The sequence below is a fragment of the Calliopsis andreniformis genome, chromosome 9, assembly GCF_051401765.1.
Source record: "Calliopsis andreniformis isolate RMS-2024a chromosome 9, iyCalAndr_principal, whole genome shotgun sequence".
NCBI lineage: Eukaryota > Metazoa > Arthropoda > Insecta > Hymenoptera > Andrenidae > Calliopsis > Calliopsis andreniformis.
The window spans coordinates 9,576,930-9,592,139 of NC_135070.1; the positions used below are offsets into that span (position 1 = coordinate 9,576,930).

The following is a 15,210-nucleotide window of genomic DNA, read 5'->3' on the forward strand; positions in this document are numbered from 1 at the left end:
AAAAAAAAAACTGAATCTATACTTTAATTTTGTAAACCAGAACCAAACTAACCCAAGTCCATTTTTTTCAAAATAAAGTCTTTTTCAGGATCTTATTGCATTTTCTTCATTTTATTAGAAAAATAGTAATTTAGTCAAGTTTAGTCAAGTTAAGAGGATTCAACTTACAACGAATTTTTCTTAAAAACAGAACTGAGGATCTAAATATCGAACGTCAAGATCTTGAAAATAAACATATGTGATTTATGCAATTCTGCTTTTCAGTGTACAGAAATATATTTACAAGGAACCAGAGACTTGAAACGTAACTGAAACGTTTGAGTAAGGAGGTAATGGAAATGTCTGAGTACGTTAGAAGATGAATTATGGAAGAATTGAGACATTAGGAAATTACTATGCAGAAAATAGCAATTTACAGTTTCTATTTTCGCGCCACATTAAAGTGATTAATTGAAGTCCACTTTGCGAAACGTCTTCTATATTATACTGCTAACGTGTCAATTACTCCTAGCAGTTATATTCATAAGCTGAATGTGTACAGATATTCTCGCTTTTCACGCTTTTTAGTTTAAACGTTCATTGAATAAATAAAAATACGCTGATGCCTGGTCATTGAGCCTTGAGGGTAATACGTTGACCTGAACTACTTGAAAAGCTGCAAAAACAGTATCTAATTGAGATAGACGAATTCTCGATTTCAGAATACATGTATCTAATGAATGACGACGTGATTTACATTAAGATAAATAATTAGAGAGGTAGGAGCAGGTGTGACTATCTGCGTAATCAGTTACCGCGACTGATGACCCAATTTTCCTGCGACTTCCGGCTGGGAGGATTAATAACGAGCCGCAAGAACGCGAAAAAACAGAGAACCAGATGCGCTGAGGTCAGATATTTCTGGAACGCGATGGCAAGGCCGCTTTCAGATCATTTCCACGCATGAAGGAACGTAGAATGCCATAAAACCATGACAACGCGTATTTTTTAATCATATTGGGGTAAGTAAATGCAGTGCCTAATTACGCAACACTAAATTCAGTCGTAACTAGAGAAGACCATCTGATCGAAAGTTAATTTCTTTTTATATTTTTGTATACAATAAAGTACGTTATGATGACCTTTATTTATTTGAATATAAACTATATTAACTGATAAGTCTATTAATCTCCTCGGGTTTATTTCAGAAGCAAGTACCATTGCCATTTGAAAAGAAACTTAATGATGGAATCTTCTACATTTTTCCTATTTTAGATTACCCTGTATTTATGTCTAACATTTGATTATTAAATTGCAAATGAAATATACCTATAAAACTCTAATATTATAATACATAAGAAGTTTACTATCGGTAAAACTACTTTGATATTTTTTAAAATAAAAAACATGAATATGTATAATTAGTTATTATATAACTGCACCTAAAACTACTGATCCATTTATTATATGAATTAATGAATGAACGATAAAGGAAAATATCATAAACGAATTAGTGATAAAGATTAAATCTAGCGACAGTTTCGATTTATTGCCACAGTGTATAAAAATGCACTTACATTTAAAAAATTTTTAAATAACGTACATAATAAATTATAATAAATGGCTAAAAAAATATTATTCTAAATGTCGTTCATTCGATGAATATCTACATGCATTCTTAAATAATATATACATCTTAACAGCTGCTGCAGAGCCTGTCCAAAACATATACACTATTACAATTTTAGACATGGCCATTACTGTTGAATATCACCTAAATAACACACTGTATATAAATGGCAACATTGTACAGCGTGATTTTTATAACTTTCAAGACAATTATTCAGAAATCTTATTCTAATTCGGCTAATTACGTCAAATACAAGATGAAATAAGAAAACCTGTTGCACATGTATCTCGATCCTAATAAAATTCTTTGACTATCGAAGTGAAACATTCATAGCACATCATGCTTACAAATTAGCCTATAATAGACAAAATTTCACTAACAATAACGTTGATTTTGTAATACTATCAGGTTCTCCAACAAACAAGTAATAAAATCAATGAAAAACAACTGTATTGAACAGTCTTACGACTGATACTCTCGATAGCCTCGATAAGCAAGGTCCTGTCCAAAGGATACAGTATCTCCATGGTACCCTTGATACTCAGGACCATGGTGGACGTCTTGTCCCCCATAAGGATAATTGTTAGAATTTTCTTTGTAATAAGGATAGCCAATGCCACTTTGACTATACACTGGGGGGTGATAATTTTGAGAAAGAGGTTTGTAGAGCTTGAAGAAGCCGATTAGACCAGGTATCACTAGCGCCAAGAAGCCAAGGAACTTCTTGAAGGATGCCAGACCTAAGATCAGAGGCAGGAACAGCAACAATTTGAGCTTGAAGAGTTTCAGAACTATTAACATTGGTATCAGAAGCTTTTTCAGTTGATGACGAGCTGCAAAGATAGAAATATATTATGTAAATCTCTAAATTGAAGGAATAGATTTTGATTATAAGAAACACTGTGCTCACAGAAAAGAGTGTCCTTTTTATTCTCAAGAGTATCGATTTCATCGGCTATTTCGTCTAGAAATCGAGGCGCGTATACTTCGTTCTCTCCAGTTTCAGAGGATGGTATGTGCAATTCAATGGCCACACTTTTCACGAATTTTTCGGCCTTCCTCATGGCGAATTTCACCAGTTGGTCCCATTCTGAATCGCTGGATCTGAAATAAAAGAGAAAAAATTAGCATGGTAATTAATACTTCAGAGAAGATTATATCTACTCATAATATTAAGTACACTTGAACGGTGAAAAAAGTTCTTCAAATTTATTCATTATGAAAATTTGAAAGTATCATCTTGGGACTTTGGAACATGTTCTCAAAATCTTGAAAAAAGTCAAAAGTAGTAAAAAAATTCATATTTCCAAAGTATAAAAATAATTCAACATCTTATAACTGCAAATTTTCTTCTTATTAGCAAATATGTGTTCCATGATTCCATGATTCAGGAATAGAAAAATCTGCAATTTTTTCTAGCAAAATGTTTCACGTAGATTCAATGTGGATATTTATTATAGATCTTTCAAAGATGTTGTATCTTCCCAAGAATCTTCTAAGATATTTGTACCTTGCTTCGCTAGAATATTCATACGGTTCACGATTGACTTCCTTCACTACATCTCTGGACATTCTCACGACTTTGACGTAATCATTCAAATCATAGTGAGGTTGGTCAAAGAAATCGGAAAAATAGCCCAGAGCCTGAGACTTAAAGCATTCCGCTAAATCGCCATTTAAGCAACCTTTATTTGTCTTCGCTACGTATGGATCCACGTTTCGGCCTGTTCCCAGACCGATCCAGTCAAAAAGGCCTTTTCCTTGTCGTGTCTTGTTAAAGGATCCTTGATCTTGCGGCTCTGGTGCATGGTTCTCTGAAATGTTCATATAATATTTACTTTAAATGCTTTAATATAGATCAGAGTTAAACAATTTTCTAAGCTAAAGTAACTGAAAGATTAATTTTACAATATTTAATTGCTAAACTTCTCGCTCAGACTTCATAATAATTTTTATGGAAATGATATTCTGATCCAAAAAATAAAAATTTATTTAATGTGTAACAAGATTTAAAAAGTCATCAAACTTACCGCGTCCCTCGGACTGTTCAGTAGAACTATCATCCTCGAAGGTAACCGAGTGACAGGGCACCAGAATCATCCAAGCCAACAGTAGACCATGGATTACCAACAACTGCACTAGTCGCATGCTGCTCACTTGTATGTTGCACCTGTAGTCACGTCTCCTTATCGACACTCATTTCACGTGGAGCACTTAACACAATGTGTATACATCTATTCACGCTTCTCACGTGCTCGTTAACATGAAACCTACTCTACCTAATTTCACGAACAGTAAACTCTTTGTTTCTATAAATATATAACAGAAAAAACCAGAGATGGAAACAGGGAATGACGAAAATTGATGTCTGATCGAAACAGCTGTATCTACTTAATTTCAAAACGAAACAAGTTCTCGTCAAGATAGGGATTCGTATATAGGGGGAAGATCACAGGATGTTCAGTGAAAAATCGATGCCAATCCCTTACCAAAATCCATCAACTGACAGGCTTCAAGAACGTGGTAATGAACAGCATCGTTTCACTATTTTGGAGGGGAAAAAACCAACGCTTGGCGTGATTCACGAACCAGACTCGAATGTCTGCTGAAGAGCAGCTTGGATCGTAACCGCGCCGTGGATCACGAAGTTCCGTTAGATCTACGGGCCAATCGGATCACAGGGTTGAAAGGAACCAGGTCCGTAACCTTGTATTCTGGTCGCGCGTGCACGGTATTCGTTACACTCATCGCGCATTCTCCTCGAACGACGACCGATTAATCCCGAATATTTAATTTTTTATTGTTAGTACTCTACTCTAATAATTTTATTACGAACTGGATATGATTATAAGAGAAAGCAGGATTGGGCATATTAGGTGTTAATAGTGAGAAGTAGCCGTCGTGACTACTGTAAAAAGAATATTGTAATATTGATAGGATGATCGATGAATGTCAGTTTTGAATTTTGTAAGGAAAAAATGGAAGACTATAGCTCCTGATATAAAAAAAGTCAGAAGAATATAGAAAAAAGAATAAAGAAAGTAAATAAAATAAAGAGAATGGAAGAGAAAGGTAAAGAAATCTGAATTGTGTGACGTTTTTCTAAGAGTATAAGTAGGTTCAAAAAAGACCTAATTTTAGTGTACTTATAATCAGGATCCTTATCAAATTTTTGCTACGTATCTTGAATGAAATTTAAATCCTCCACATTTTTCTGTCGACTGCCTATTGAAAGAATAAGAAACTGTCACTGATCTAAATATTTTGTAAGTAGATTGAATCAATAATATAGTCGTACGATCACGAAACACTTACGACGACCATCGCGACGTTATCACTGACAAATTTATACATTAGTACTAATTATTTAGAACAATCTTGATTCCCTAAATCTTATAAATACAAATTTTCTGACACGTGACAGTTCACATAACCTTGTCCTATCATTCTGTATAAATACTACAATGTCTACAATTAATCCTTACGAAAATACCTACTACATATTCTTTTCAAAATTCCGCTAAAATCCAACTATTACACACAAATCCTCGAATTAAGTTTCAATCACGAAAGTATATCGTATTAATATTAACCAGTTTAGGATCCCAGCTAGAAGGGGATCGTAAACTGGAGCCGCGGAAGCAAACAATTCTCACCTTCTCCAGAAAAACACGTATATTCCCACGATCCCGATTAAATCGCGGCCGATAACACTAGAAGATGAACTCGACTCGCGTCCATCCGTCTCATTTATAGGAGTGGACAGCGTCTGTCGCGAGAGAGGGAAAGATCCGTGGGCGGTTGCGTGGCGAAAGAAAAAAGGAAGGCTTAAAAATCGAAAGTGAAAGTAGTCGCCGGATATAGGACCGGAACCAGGCGACTTTGAACAAAGAGGGACGAGCAAGAGCGAGAAATGGCCGGAGTCAGTGGACTTTCCTTCGTAATCCACGATGAAGCGTGCGTCATCGCGCTGCTCCTTTCGTTTTCTCTCGCGACTCCGCAGCCCTTTCTGTCACGCGCTCCCTCGACTCTGTTTCGCAAACGGAATTTCACTGGAACAGGAATATAGTAAATTAAGGTACGAATGTCTACACAGTGTGTCAAATCGTTCATGGAATTTTCTGTTGCATAATGACACGTTTAGAATTTAGACCAAGTGAAGAAATACTCGTTCTTCCACCTTCAACAAAATTCAATTATTATGAATGAATATAATCGACAACTGAAAGAAACAATGCTCGTGTCACTTGAGTTTTTCTGAAGTGAGGGAAGAACGAGCATTCGTTCGATTGGTTTAAAGTTTAAAGCATGTTTAGACGCACCATAAGAATAAAATTTGAAAGAAAAGAGAAGGGAACTAGCGCAGTCACAGCATTTATTGGCGCACTGTACACATGGACACACCGACCCGCATTGATGCTCTAACCCGACTCGAATAAATAAATAGTGACATTACTTCATGCGGGAACGTTCATACACCTCACACGATTGATTAATAAATTAACATCCGCGACGTTCGTGACGCACGCGAGATTAATAAATAGTTTAACTTCGCGGAGCGGTAGGTAACGCTTGGGGCGACTTAAGGGTAAAAATTGAACGGGTAACCGATCCCCAGCTCCGCTAGTCGGCGATTCGTTAGGATATATTAATTGTACACTAAATTAAGAATCACTGTGCTTCACTTTGGAAGATCACAGCGTCGTCGACGCGTCACGACGCGGCAATGTTCCGTGAAGGTAATTATCCCTACCGAGGAAGAATCATAATTCGAAGGGTTCGATTTCAGTGATAAAGATACGAAAAAATAGGATTTTCTAATACTATGAACTTCAATGCCACGTGAAAATGTAACTTTAGGTCAGTTACTGCACGAGTGTGCATTTAAATCCTAATGACAGCGTACGTGAATCGAAGCGGATAGTATGTACCGTTATCACTGTGGTTAATATAACTATCGTTGTTTCTTCGTTTCACGATTAACTTCCCAGACGGCGGGAACGCGCGGAATGATTTTGCGAAATGCAAATGTTTCTGTGATCGTATCATTAAAATCACATCTTAACTGGCTGATCGTCTGCATTATTGAGGAAGGAAATTCCTCGTTGCGTCAATTCTCATCTCAACGTATTTGCTATAGTATACTATACACATGAGTATGCAGACAGGTGGCTTAAGAAGATCTTTTATGCTGTAGATTTAGCAAAATTAAGCACAGTTGTTAAGATTGATTATTAACATCTCCTTGGTTTTCTAATAACAAGATTGACTGGTAAATTCTTAGCACGGGTGTCAGAAAATATTTTGTATACTAGGCTATCAATATTTAACTACTGGATACATAAGAAGATGAAGATTTTACTAATAAAATGGATAAATACCTAAACATTAAAATAGTGGAAATACCAGCTTTACGAATACTTAATAAGAGAAAGTTTCGGAACTTCAAGTAACTGGATATTCGAATTAGCGCGGGAGACTTCAATGTCCGCATAGACGGTATCCCACATATCTCATTTTACTGATACAAACATTAGCAAGTTTCTCGGTAAAGAAGCATTAACATTTCTTAGTATTTGAAAGAAGTGAGTATCCTAACGTATCATAAATACCTTCCCCCGAACCTTCAAATGTTCCTTCTGGATAAAGAAACTAACAATTTCCAAGAAATAAAACAAAGAGGTAATTCGAATGATCTCAAGCAACCGAAACTCCTATTACGCATTTATCCACACCTCAGTTCCCAGGTTACTGGAGCGCTAGTCTCTCTCCAAGTAGCGAGTACCTTACATCAAATAAGACCAATTAATCCCACTTTTAGATACTATCATCAACTCACATCGCTATTCCAGTTAATTCAGACCTCCCAAAGCCTCATACCTGCATACTCAACGTATAATCCACAAGATGTAAACATGTTCTCTCTTTAGACAACATCTTCTCTATACTCAGCAACAGCACAAAGTCCTTCAATCAAGCTTTCATTCCTAAAATTAGTTTCTAGCTTTCCAAAGTCACTGTTCGCTTTCAAACGCGATTCCACAAGGTCTAAAATTCCTTTTACAACTTCCTCGCGTGAACCAGCTTGTCGATGTCCTGGTAAGTCGCCAAAATGGCCTGATTCTGCCTCAGACTTTCATCTTCCCTCGCGACCGCGCAATTCGTGTACGCGTCCTCGCACTTGACGCCATCCTGGCCATCCTTCGCGGCCTTCATGTATCGGAAGAACCGCAGGACGTCTGGGTTATCGCTGCTGGGCCTTCGTAGCTCGTTCAGCTCCCTGGATAGCTGAGCAGAGACCAGATTCGAATAGGGCGCGTATCGAGCTGGGCTTCGATACATCGCGCACACCGCGTACTCTCTGCACCCCTCTGTCGTGTGGCCCAGACGAGAAAACACTGCGTCGAGACGCGATAACAGCGGGGAGTAGAATGGGTCGTAGTTAGTCAGCATCAGCGAGCTCGTGGGGATCTCGTGGAAGACCTATTGTGGAAATTGGATGACGTTCGAGAAGTTATTGGTGCATGGAAATTCTCTGCCAACTATCTTTCATATAAGGTGTATGAGGTCATCACTTCCTCGATTGCAGTTTTATAATTAAGTGTGGTTAATTGTCTTGATCTTCTTCGAACAGGTACCTAATTCTAACTGAATCTAAAGGTATTTAGAAATAATTCACTTTGCTTATGCTAGTTGTAAGATTATAATTAACGATATTTTTTCTATTGATTCAATGTGACTATTTCTTTAACATGGTGTCATTTTCTCAGTGACTTCGAATATTCTAATAAATACTTTGCTCTAAGAATAGTCTAAATAAAATATGAAAAAGACTAAAGACTGCAATCTAGAGGATATGATTTTGTGACTACTGAAATAGCTACCTTAAAGTCTTGCTTTTTGGACAGTCCATTAGCAGCCACGTGTCTAGTATAATAACGATCAGAAATGGCGTTGGCGTGAGTTATTCTAGGGTCCACGAATGAATATCGCGAGGAGATCTCAGGATTCTTCTGCAACATACTCTCGTCGTACATTGCGGAGGCAGGTAGGGTTCCAACAGGCTGTCGTGTCAAATAGTCGTCGTTATAGAGATCCGAATTGTCCTTGAACTCGAAGTTTTCTTCGGGCTGTGCTGTGGTATGGGCCGATTGTGCGAAAGACGAAACTCCTAGAATAAAAATTTATTCAGCAAAGAGCACTTTAATGCAATTGCAATGTTATTTACTACAAATGGTATCTTTTACTTATATTTAAATATACAGAATCTTTCATTTATAATAATTATATCTACTCAGAGAATCTAATCCCTTGAAAAAAAATAATTTCACTTCCTATATTATTCTACTAACTCAATTATAGTAGATAAGACATCTGAAACTATTTTTGGGATTTTTATGGTATATAATTCACGTTAAAAGAAAATACGTACCTTTACCAAGGATATTACCAATACTTCCGATGATGCTGGGCAGAAATAGTGCGAGCAGAATGCTCTTAATAATCTGTACACCGAAAATCAGAGGTAGCAGCAGCTTCTTCAGGCCAAACGCTAGAAAACCAAGTCCGAATCCTGTTAAAAAGGTACTCTTTCCCTGAAACATGGCTGAAAGCAAAAGTACCAGCGAATTAAAGCCCTGCGGTTAGTCCTCAAAGCCATGCTGCGTTTTCTCGTCGTCGGTTTCGCTCGGATGCTCTCCAAGTGCCAGCGGCTTTGCTGAAAATCACTCGGGGGAAGTCGTGAGACACTTTAGAATCGACAGGCGACGATTCTGTGTTCGGACGTGTGAATTCGAGTGCCCGCGATTAAAAAGCCGAACATTTTGTTTTCTCTTTGCCAATCAGCGATGACCCACCCAACCGTTAGCCATTTCTCTAGCACGCAAAAAAGCCAATCGTGTGATGTGAGAAGCGCTCATTTTTGACGTTTGCTTGACATTAGCTTAGCATACCAGTGTCACTGTTTCGATGTTGTACGTATTGCATTGTATTGTAAGTTTCAACGTGATGGCTTCATTCTCTCGTTATGTGACCTTTGACTCTTTCAACAAATTACGTGTATGTACATACATTCATGTTTCTAGGTGGAGAATGTAGTTGGGTCTCGATGGTAAAAAATTGTATTCCCTGACGTTCTACGGATGATTCTAAAACCTGTTGCCCTCTAGACCTCGATAAAGAGTTGAAAAATTTAGGCGCACAAGTGAACCAGCGGAATGCAGGTTCTCAGCTTTCGAGAGGTTTACTTTTCTCTTTCACTTCCTTTGGTCTACTGTTTTCCTTGTTTTGAGAAAGTAGATTTAAAAGCCTATTTCTACTTTCTCGTTAAACATTAATATAGGGAACGATCGTTTTAGGTTTTAGAAGATACTAAAATGAGATAATACTTTTCTATTTAAAATACTGTCTTAAAAATTACTCTATTTTATTAATGATTTTTGAGGAAAGATCTACTTATACGGATTTGATCATAATACATAAATCTATTATTACTCTTTACCTCTAATACTATGTATAATAAATTTTATGATATGAAATATCGAAGTTCTAATTATTCGTTAATTGATCTTTCAAGCGATTAGCTTACTATTAAAAAATGTTCCTCTATTTTTGTTGGAATAGCGATAGCAAAGCACTACATAGTCACATGCAGCTTATAACAAATATGTGTCCAAATTAAAAAAAAAGAATGATTTTCTTCACCCTAGAGACCCGATATTTAATATTCCATAAACTAATAATACCCACGTCTCAAAATCATGCCAAAGAACATATAGAATATAGAGTTTTCCTTTTGAATCACCATCCACAAACACAAGAGTAGTAAACAAAAGAAATATATTAAACATGCCAGAATTCGAAATAGAATTCAAACTAAGAAAATTAAAGAGCTCAATTTCAGCAATCCTAATAACTATTATACTTCATCATCCCCTTTTACATTTCTCAATCCACGCCTCAAAAGATCTCAAGGAAGATCAAGGGAATCATTTAGCCTCTCCCAAATTCTTCTCGAAAACGCACCCCAGCTACCATCGAGACCCGTCCATCCTCGACACCCTGCGCACACATAGTGAAACCAGTGACAAGCGTTCGAATGATTCGCGGTGAATCCCGTCCATAGCAACATCGGCAGCCCGAGCATCTCTCGCGAGGCTGGTACGCAAGTTACGAAAGCGTGACTCGACGATTCCGTGGACTCACCATTGAAGAAGGTTCTAGCTTTTCTAGCAGGAATCAAGTCCTGGCTCAGACGTATCTTTACTACGTGATCTCTGGCATACCGGCGAACTTTATCGAGTAGGCTTGCGTCCGTCCGGTCGTTACCTTTTTCGCTCTTCCTCGCGGCGTCCCGCCTTATTATCTGCACGCCGTCCGTCACGTTGTACGTGTCGATGCTGGACAGCCTGTCCAGCAGGTCGTCGAGGTCCTTGCGTATACAAGGCTCTGTCACGTCGTCCTGACAGTCGATGGTCGGGGACGCAGTGGCGTTCTCCAATCTGCTCGCCTCGATTTGGTACTGCGACCTGTCGTCCGTCTGTATCACCTGGCCCATGTTCATGTCCAGCTTGCTGGGCTTGCCAGGCATCCTGTGGGGGTGGTCTTGGAACTCGTCAGCGGAGAACGACACCTCGTTCACCGTCGCGTCCTCCTGCGTCGGGCGACTGATCTCGTTCAAGGCCGCCACGTGGTCCTTGACCCCGACCGCCGGCTGGAGCCACGCGATCGCTAAGGTCGCGAGGATCACGCCGACTCTCGTGACGCCCATGGTCCCTCTGCTGCGAATCTCGATCGTTTCGACTGACACTCTCTCTCCTGGCTAGCTACTTTTACTGCCGAAAGATAACTGCATCTCGGGCCGCGACGCTCGCTCGACGTCCCCTGGAACAATGAAAGCAAACCGACTGCTACAACGGATCTCCTGCTGCGGGACTTGGTCTTGTACTTTTTGCGGGATTCAACGAGCGACTTTCTGCTCCCGTCAGGTACCTTGCCTGTCACTGTACGAGGCCTGTCGCTTTGATTGTGGACGGATGGCTTTGAGATGTTTCAGAAGCGAGAAGGATGAGATGATCTTGACAGTTGGATTATTTGAGAAAAATGTGAACCTTGTATTCACTGTCAAGATAGTAGATGGATATGTACCAGAAAAAGATGTATGACAATTTATCGAGGCTTCTTCAGGAAGAGTACTTACTATACACCAAAGCACAAGAGTGACACCAACAGTTCAACAGTCTTCGTCTTCAATATGCAAAGAGTACAGTGTCCGTGCCTGCTGTCAGAATACGCAGATAGGAGTATCTCTTAACAATCTTTCTCATCTTGGAGGAACGATCTACGATGATTTGTCTACCGTACAGAATCAGGGTTCTTCCTTGTAGTACTTACTGTCTCTGCAAGTAGATGACATCAACCTTCCAGCAGGCTTCTCCAGTTCTTGTCAACGAAGGATGCACCGAGTCCCCAGGTCCAGGGAGCGCGTTTCCAGCGATCGAAGGATGTCTGATGGCGGCACCTCGTGAAAGGAACGATCGAGACGTCGGAATCGTGCGCGACGGTCGACTCAGCACTGGCAAGTCTTCGTAGGTTCGAGTGGACTGTTCCGATCTGGGTTACCCGGCCATCCGTCTGTCCGTCCCTCTGTCCGTTCCATTCCACCTTCCTCTCTTCCACGTTCGTTCATTCGTCGATTCGAAGCGGCGGGCCCGTCTCTTTCCTCCTCGTGGGTCAGCGATCCTCGTCCTCCTCCATTCAAATCCGATCGAATTCGACGCGGGTCTAACGACAACCGATTTCACCTGCTGGAATTTCGGCTGATTACGCTCTGCCTTGGCGTTCCCACTTCTTCTCTCGCTTCAGCTCGAGGGCTTCGTTATCTGGCGGAAATTTTGGGTCTGGTGACTGAGGATGACTTAATAGTATTAAATGTCTCGTGAAATTTGAAAATAGAGCTGACAGTAGATGTTGTCTCGGTTAGATATTAGTTCTCGATGATTGATTTAAGAGAGAAGGTAGTGACAGTGATTCTGGCGATGAACACAGGTTTACACGGAACCAGTGGGTAGAGTGTTAATGGCATATAGTAGTTGCTGGACCAGATGCAGCAGGAAAATCATTATGATTCGTGGCGCCAGTTTATTGGGACGGAACTGAGCTCCTTACTTAAGGCAGAAGAATGGAGCAAAAGATTCACGCAGTGCGTAGTAATCAGATACATTTTTGTGTGTATAATACCTGTATATAATCTTTGAAGAGAGAAGATAAAAGATTGTAGTAATTTCGAAACAGGTAAATCAAAGTAGTAAAACAAAGTTCTGTTTTTCTAGAAATATTGTAGTTTCGTGATGAGTATCAGGATCAGAGAAAAAATCAGCTGAGTTATTTCGACTGCCTTTTTCAGCCGACTTTAAAGTGGGTTGCTAATCCGGTTCCGAGTTTGTTTTTTCCATAACATTGAAGAGATAAGCGATCTATGCGAATCGGAGAACTTCTGACAATCGTGTCGCCAAGATCTAAAAGTTGTGTTGGTAACGGTAACATGAAGGAAAAGGGTGTCTCCTCGATGACCAGACAGATTCATCGGCAGTTTAACGCAAACTTTTACGAGCGATTTCTCTGTAAAGGCTTGTCCGGAATTCACTGGCGGCACGTCTGTCTATTCTACAAAAACCGTGATCGTGGATACGCAGTTTGCTGTGATCTATGAAGCTTAAGTGAGATCATTCTTGCTGGTCTTATCAATAATCTGAACATATTTTTGAGTAAGTATAACTTTAAGTGTAACTCTACTTTAATCCTTATCACAGTGTGATGACGTGCACCTTGATTGAATCTAGTTCCAAGAATTAAAAATCAGAAATAAGAATAAATAAATATTTATCATAAAAAAGGCATCGAGAAATTTTTAAATGTCAAACTTTTTTTAAATTGAGAAATTGTATTTTAAATATTTAGAAATATTAATTCACACAAACTGAACAAATTGCATCATGATATGGTAAGGATTAATAGGAGAATGAATCTTTTAAAGATTGAAATCTATCAGTCTCTTGGATAACCTTCTAAACAGTTATCATTGATTAGCTACCCAAATTGGATAATCAATTTAGAAGTCCAAAAAATAAATGGGATTAGAAATCGTTAATGTTTGCCAGCTTACGACAATGATTCATCAAAGGTTAATACACTTTCCTGGTCACTGTTGTCGTTGCTCCGTTTAGTGTCAATGCCATAGCTACGCCTTGGGCATACTAAAAACGTATTTTACTCAGGAAAGAGGGTCACGTTGAAAGAAGCTGCCCTTCTTCTTTTTTAAAAAGTATTCCTACTCTGATGCCATGCGATGCAGGTTTCTCGAAACGATCTCTCATGTAGTATATATCATTGATGAATTACTGAAACGCGTAAAAGGATGAACAAAGGTTTTCGTTTCATTTGCATTATACGATATGACTTTCCTTGTATGATAAACACTGGATATAGTGTTTCTTATCGAGAGACAAGATCGATAGCGGAAATGTGAAAATATGTAGAAGATAGATGGTAAGAATGCTTTTATTTCTTATAAGATATACATCACGATGTGAAGATAACTGATTTGTGAAGAAATTGATTTAAAGACAAAGTAAGTATATTTGAGTTCCGTTATTAGAACGCAATTAAACTGAAACTGTATTGAACTAGTACCGAATTAATTAGATAAGATATTTCCAGGATATTCAATTAAATGTGAAAAGTCCCATGAAACCATTTCTTTCATTAAAAAACTCATCAAAATGTTAAAAGAACCTTAATAAAAAAAGACACCTTTCTCAAAACGAAACCGACATCACAATTTTGCGGCACCAAAATAGGGAGCCCAGAAATGGGAATACGAAAGACCAAAAAAACGAACCGGTTTTAGAAAGTGCTCTATGATTCCTTTCATGCGCAAGCTTGCGTGTACATATAGTAATCTCTGAATCTTGTACCCCGAGTTATATATGTAAAGATCAGCTTCCTATGCACGCCTAATGGAACAGTAAATCAACTGAAATGCTCATTAAACTCTTCTGCTACACGTAAATCCACAACGAATAAATTTTCAAACTTCAAGTACACCAATATAACCTACATAGACTCAACCTTCTCTAAGCAACAAATTATCTCACCTTCCCTGACCAATTTCACCAATAAGCCAATCTCTCAATCCCAACACCTTGACATCGAATCCTACAGCCCCAAACGCAATCCCAGCCACCTCGTAACCCTATAAGTCAGTCAGGGCTCCACTCGAAGCTAAAAGGATCGTTCCATCGTACATCCCTCGGCGCCACTCGACATCCACGACATATCGGGCATCGGGAGTACGCATTGCGACGTGCCGTTATGTTAATACTCCCTTTCTGCTCGGCTCGAGCGTAAGAACGTAACGGTCGAGCGAGGCTGGTTCAGGCTGCGTGTCGTCTACTGCCTCGATCCCTTCTGGGCGTTTCAACCGATCGACTGGATCATTGTTATTAGTGCCCCGCGGATGGTTACCGAGTGTTCGGTGTCGTACGACAGCTGGACGCGCGATGCTCACGAGCGTCGAAGAGCGCGGAGACGCACGCCACATC

General features: G+C 39.2%; 2 protein-coding genes across 2 annotated transcripts; both read right to left on the reverse strand.

The window, feature by feature from the left end:
* Positions 1-2,071: 2,071 nt before the first annotated feature.
* Osi2 (DUF1676 domain-containing protein Osi2) lies at positions 2,072-3,757 on the reverse strand. The gene is made up of 4 exons (XM_076385261.1): positions 3,640-3,757; positions 3,120-3,423; positions 2,520-2,713; positions 2,072-2,442 (listed from the first exon to the last, which is right to left on the reverse strand). Exons 1-4 carry the CDS (start codon positions 3,755-3,757, stop codon positions 2,072-2,074), a joined length of 987 nt encoding a protein of 328 aa, XP_076241376.1.
* A 3,912-nt stretch (positions 3,758-7,669) lies between these two features.
* On the reverse strand, positions 7,670-11,378 carry Osi24 (Protein). Its single transcript, XM_076385394.1, has 4 exons — positions 10,814-11,378; positions 9,042-9,161; positions 8,494-8,780; positions 7,670-8,092 (listed from the first exon to the last, which is right to left on the reverse strand). The coding sequence occupies exons 1-4, from the start codon at positions 11,376-11,378 to the stop codon at positions 7,670-7,672; spliced, it is 1,395 nt and encodes a 464-aa protein (XP_076241509.1).
* Positions 11,379-15,210: the final 3,832 nt, after the last annotated feature.

Bases quoted from the DNA above. Each gene is read 5' to 3' on its own strand.
- Osi2 (XM_076385261.1), bottom strand. From the start codon at position 3,757: ATGCGACTAGTGCAGTTGTTGGTAATCCATGGTCTACTGTTGGCTTGG. The intron at 3,424-3,639 runs GTAAGTTTGATG...TGAACATTTCAG, and splicing joins TGAACAGTCCGAGGGACGCG to AGAACCATGCACCAGAGCCG. The intron at 2,714-3,119 runs GTACAAATATCT...CTTTTATTTCAG, and splicing joins GAATATTCTAGCGAAGCAAG to ATCCAGCGATTCAGAATGGG.
- Osi24 (XM_076385394.1), bottom strand. From the start codon at position 11,378: ATGGGCGTCACGAGAGTCGGCGTGATCCTCGCGACCTTAGCGATCGCG. The intron at 9,162-10,813 runs GTGAGTCCACGG...TTGGTTTTCTAG, and splicing joins AGCTAGAACCTTCTTCAATG to CGTTTGGCCTGAAGAAGCTG. The intron at 8,093-8,493 runs GTAGCTATTTCA...TTTCCACAATAG, and splicing joins CCAAAAAGCAAGACTTTAAG to GTCTTCCACGAGATCCCCAC.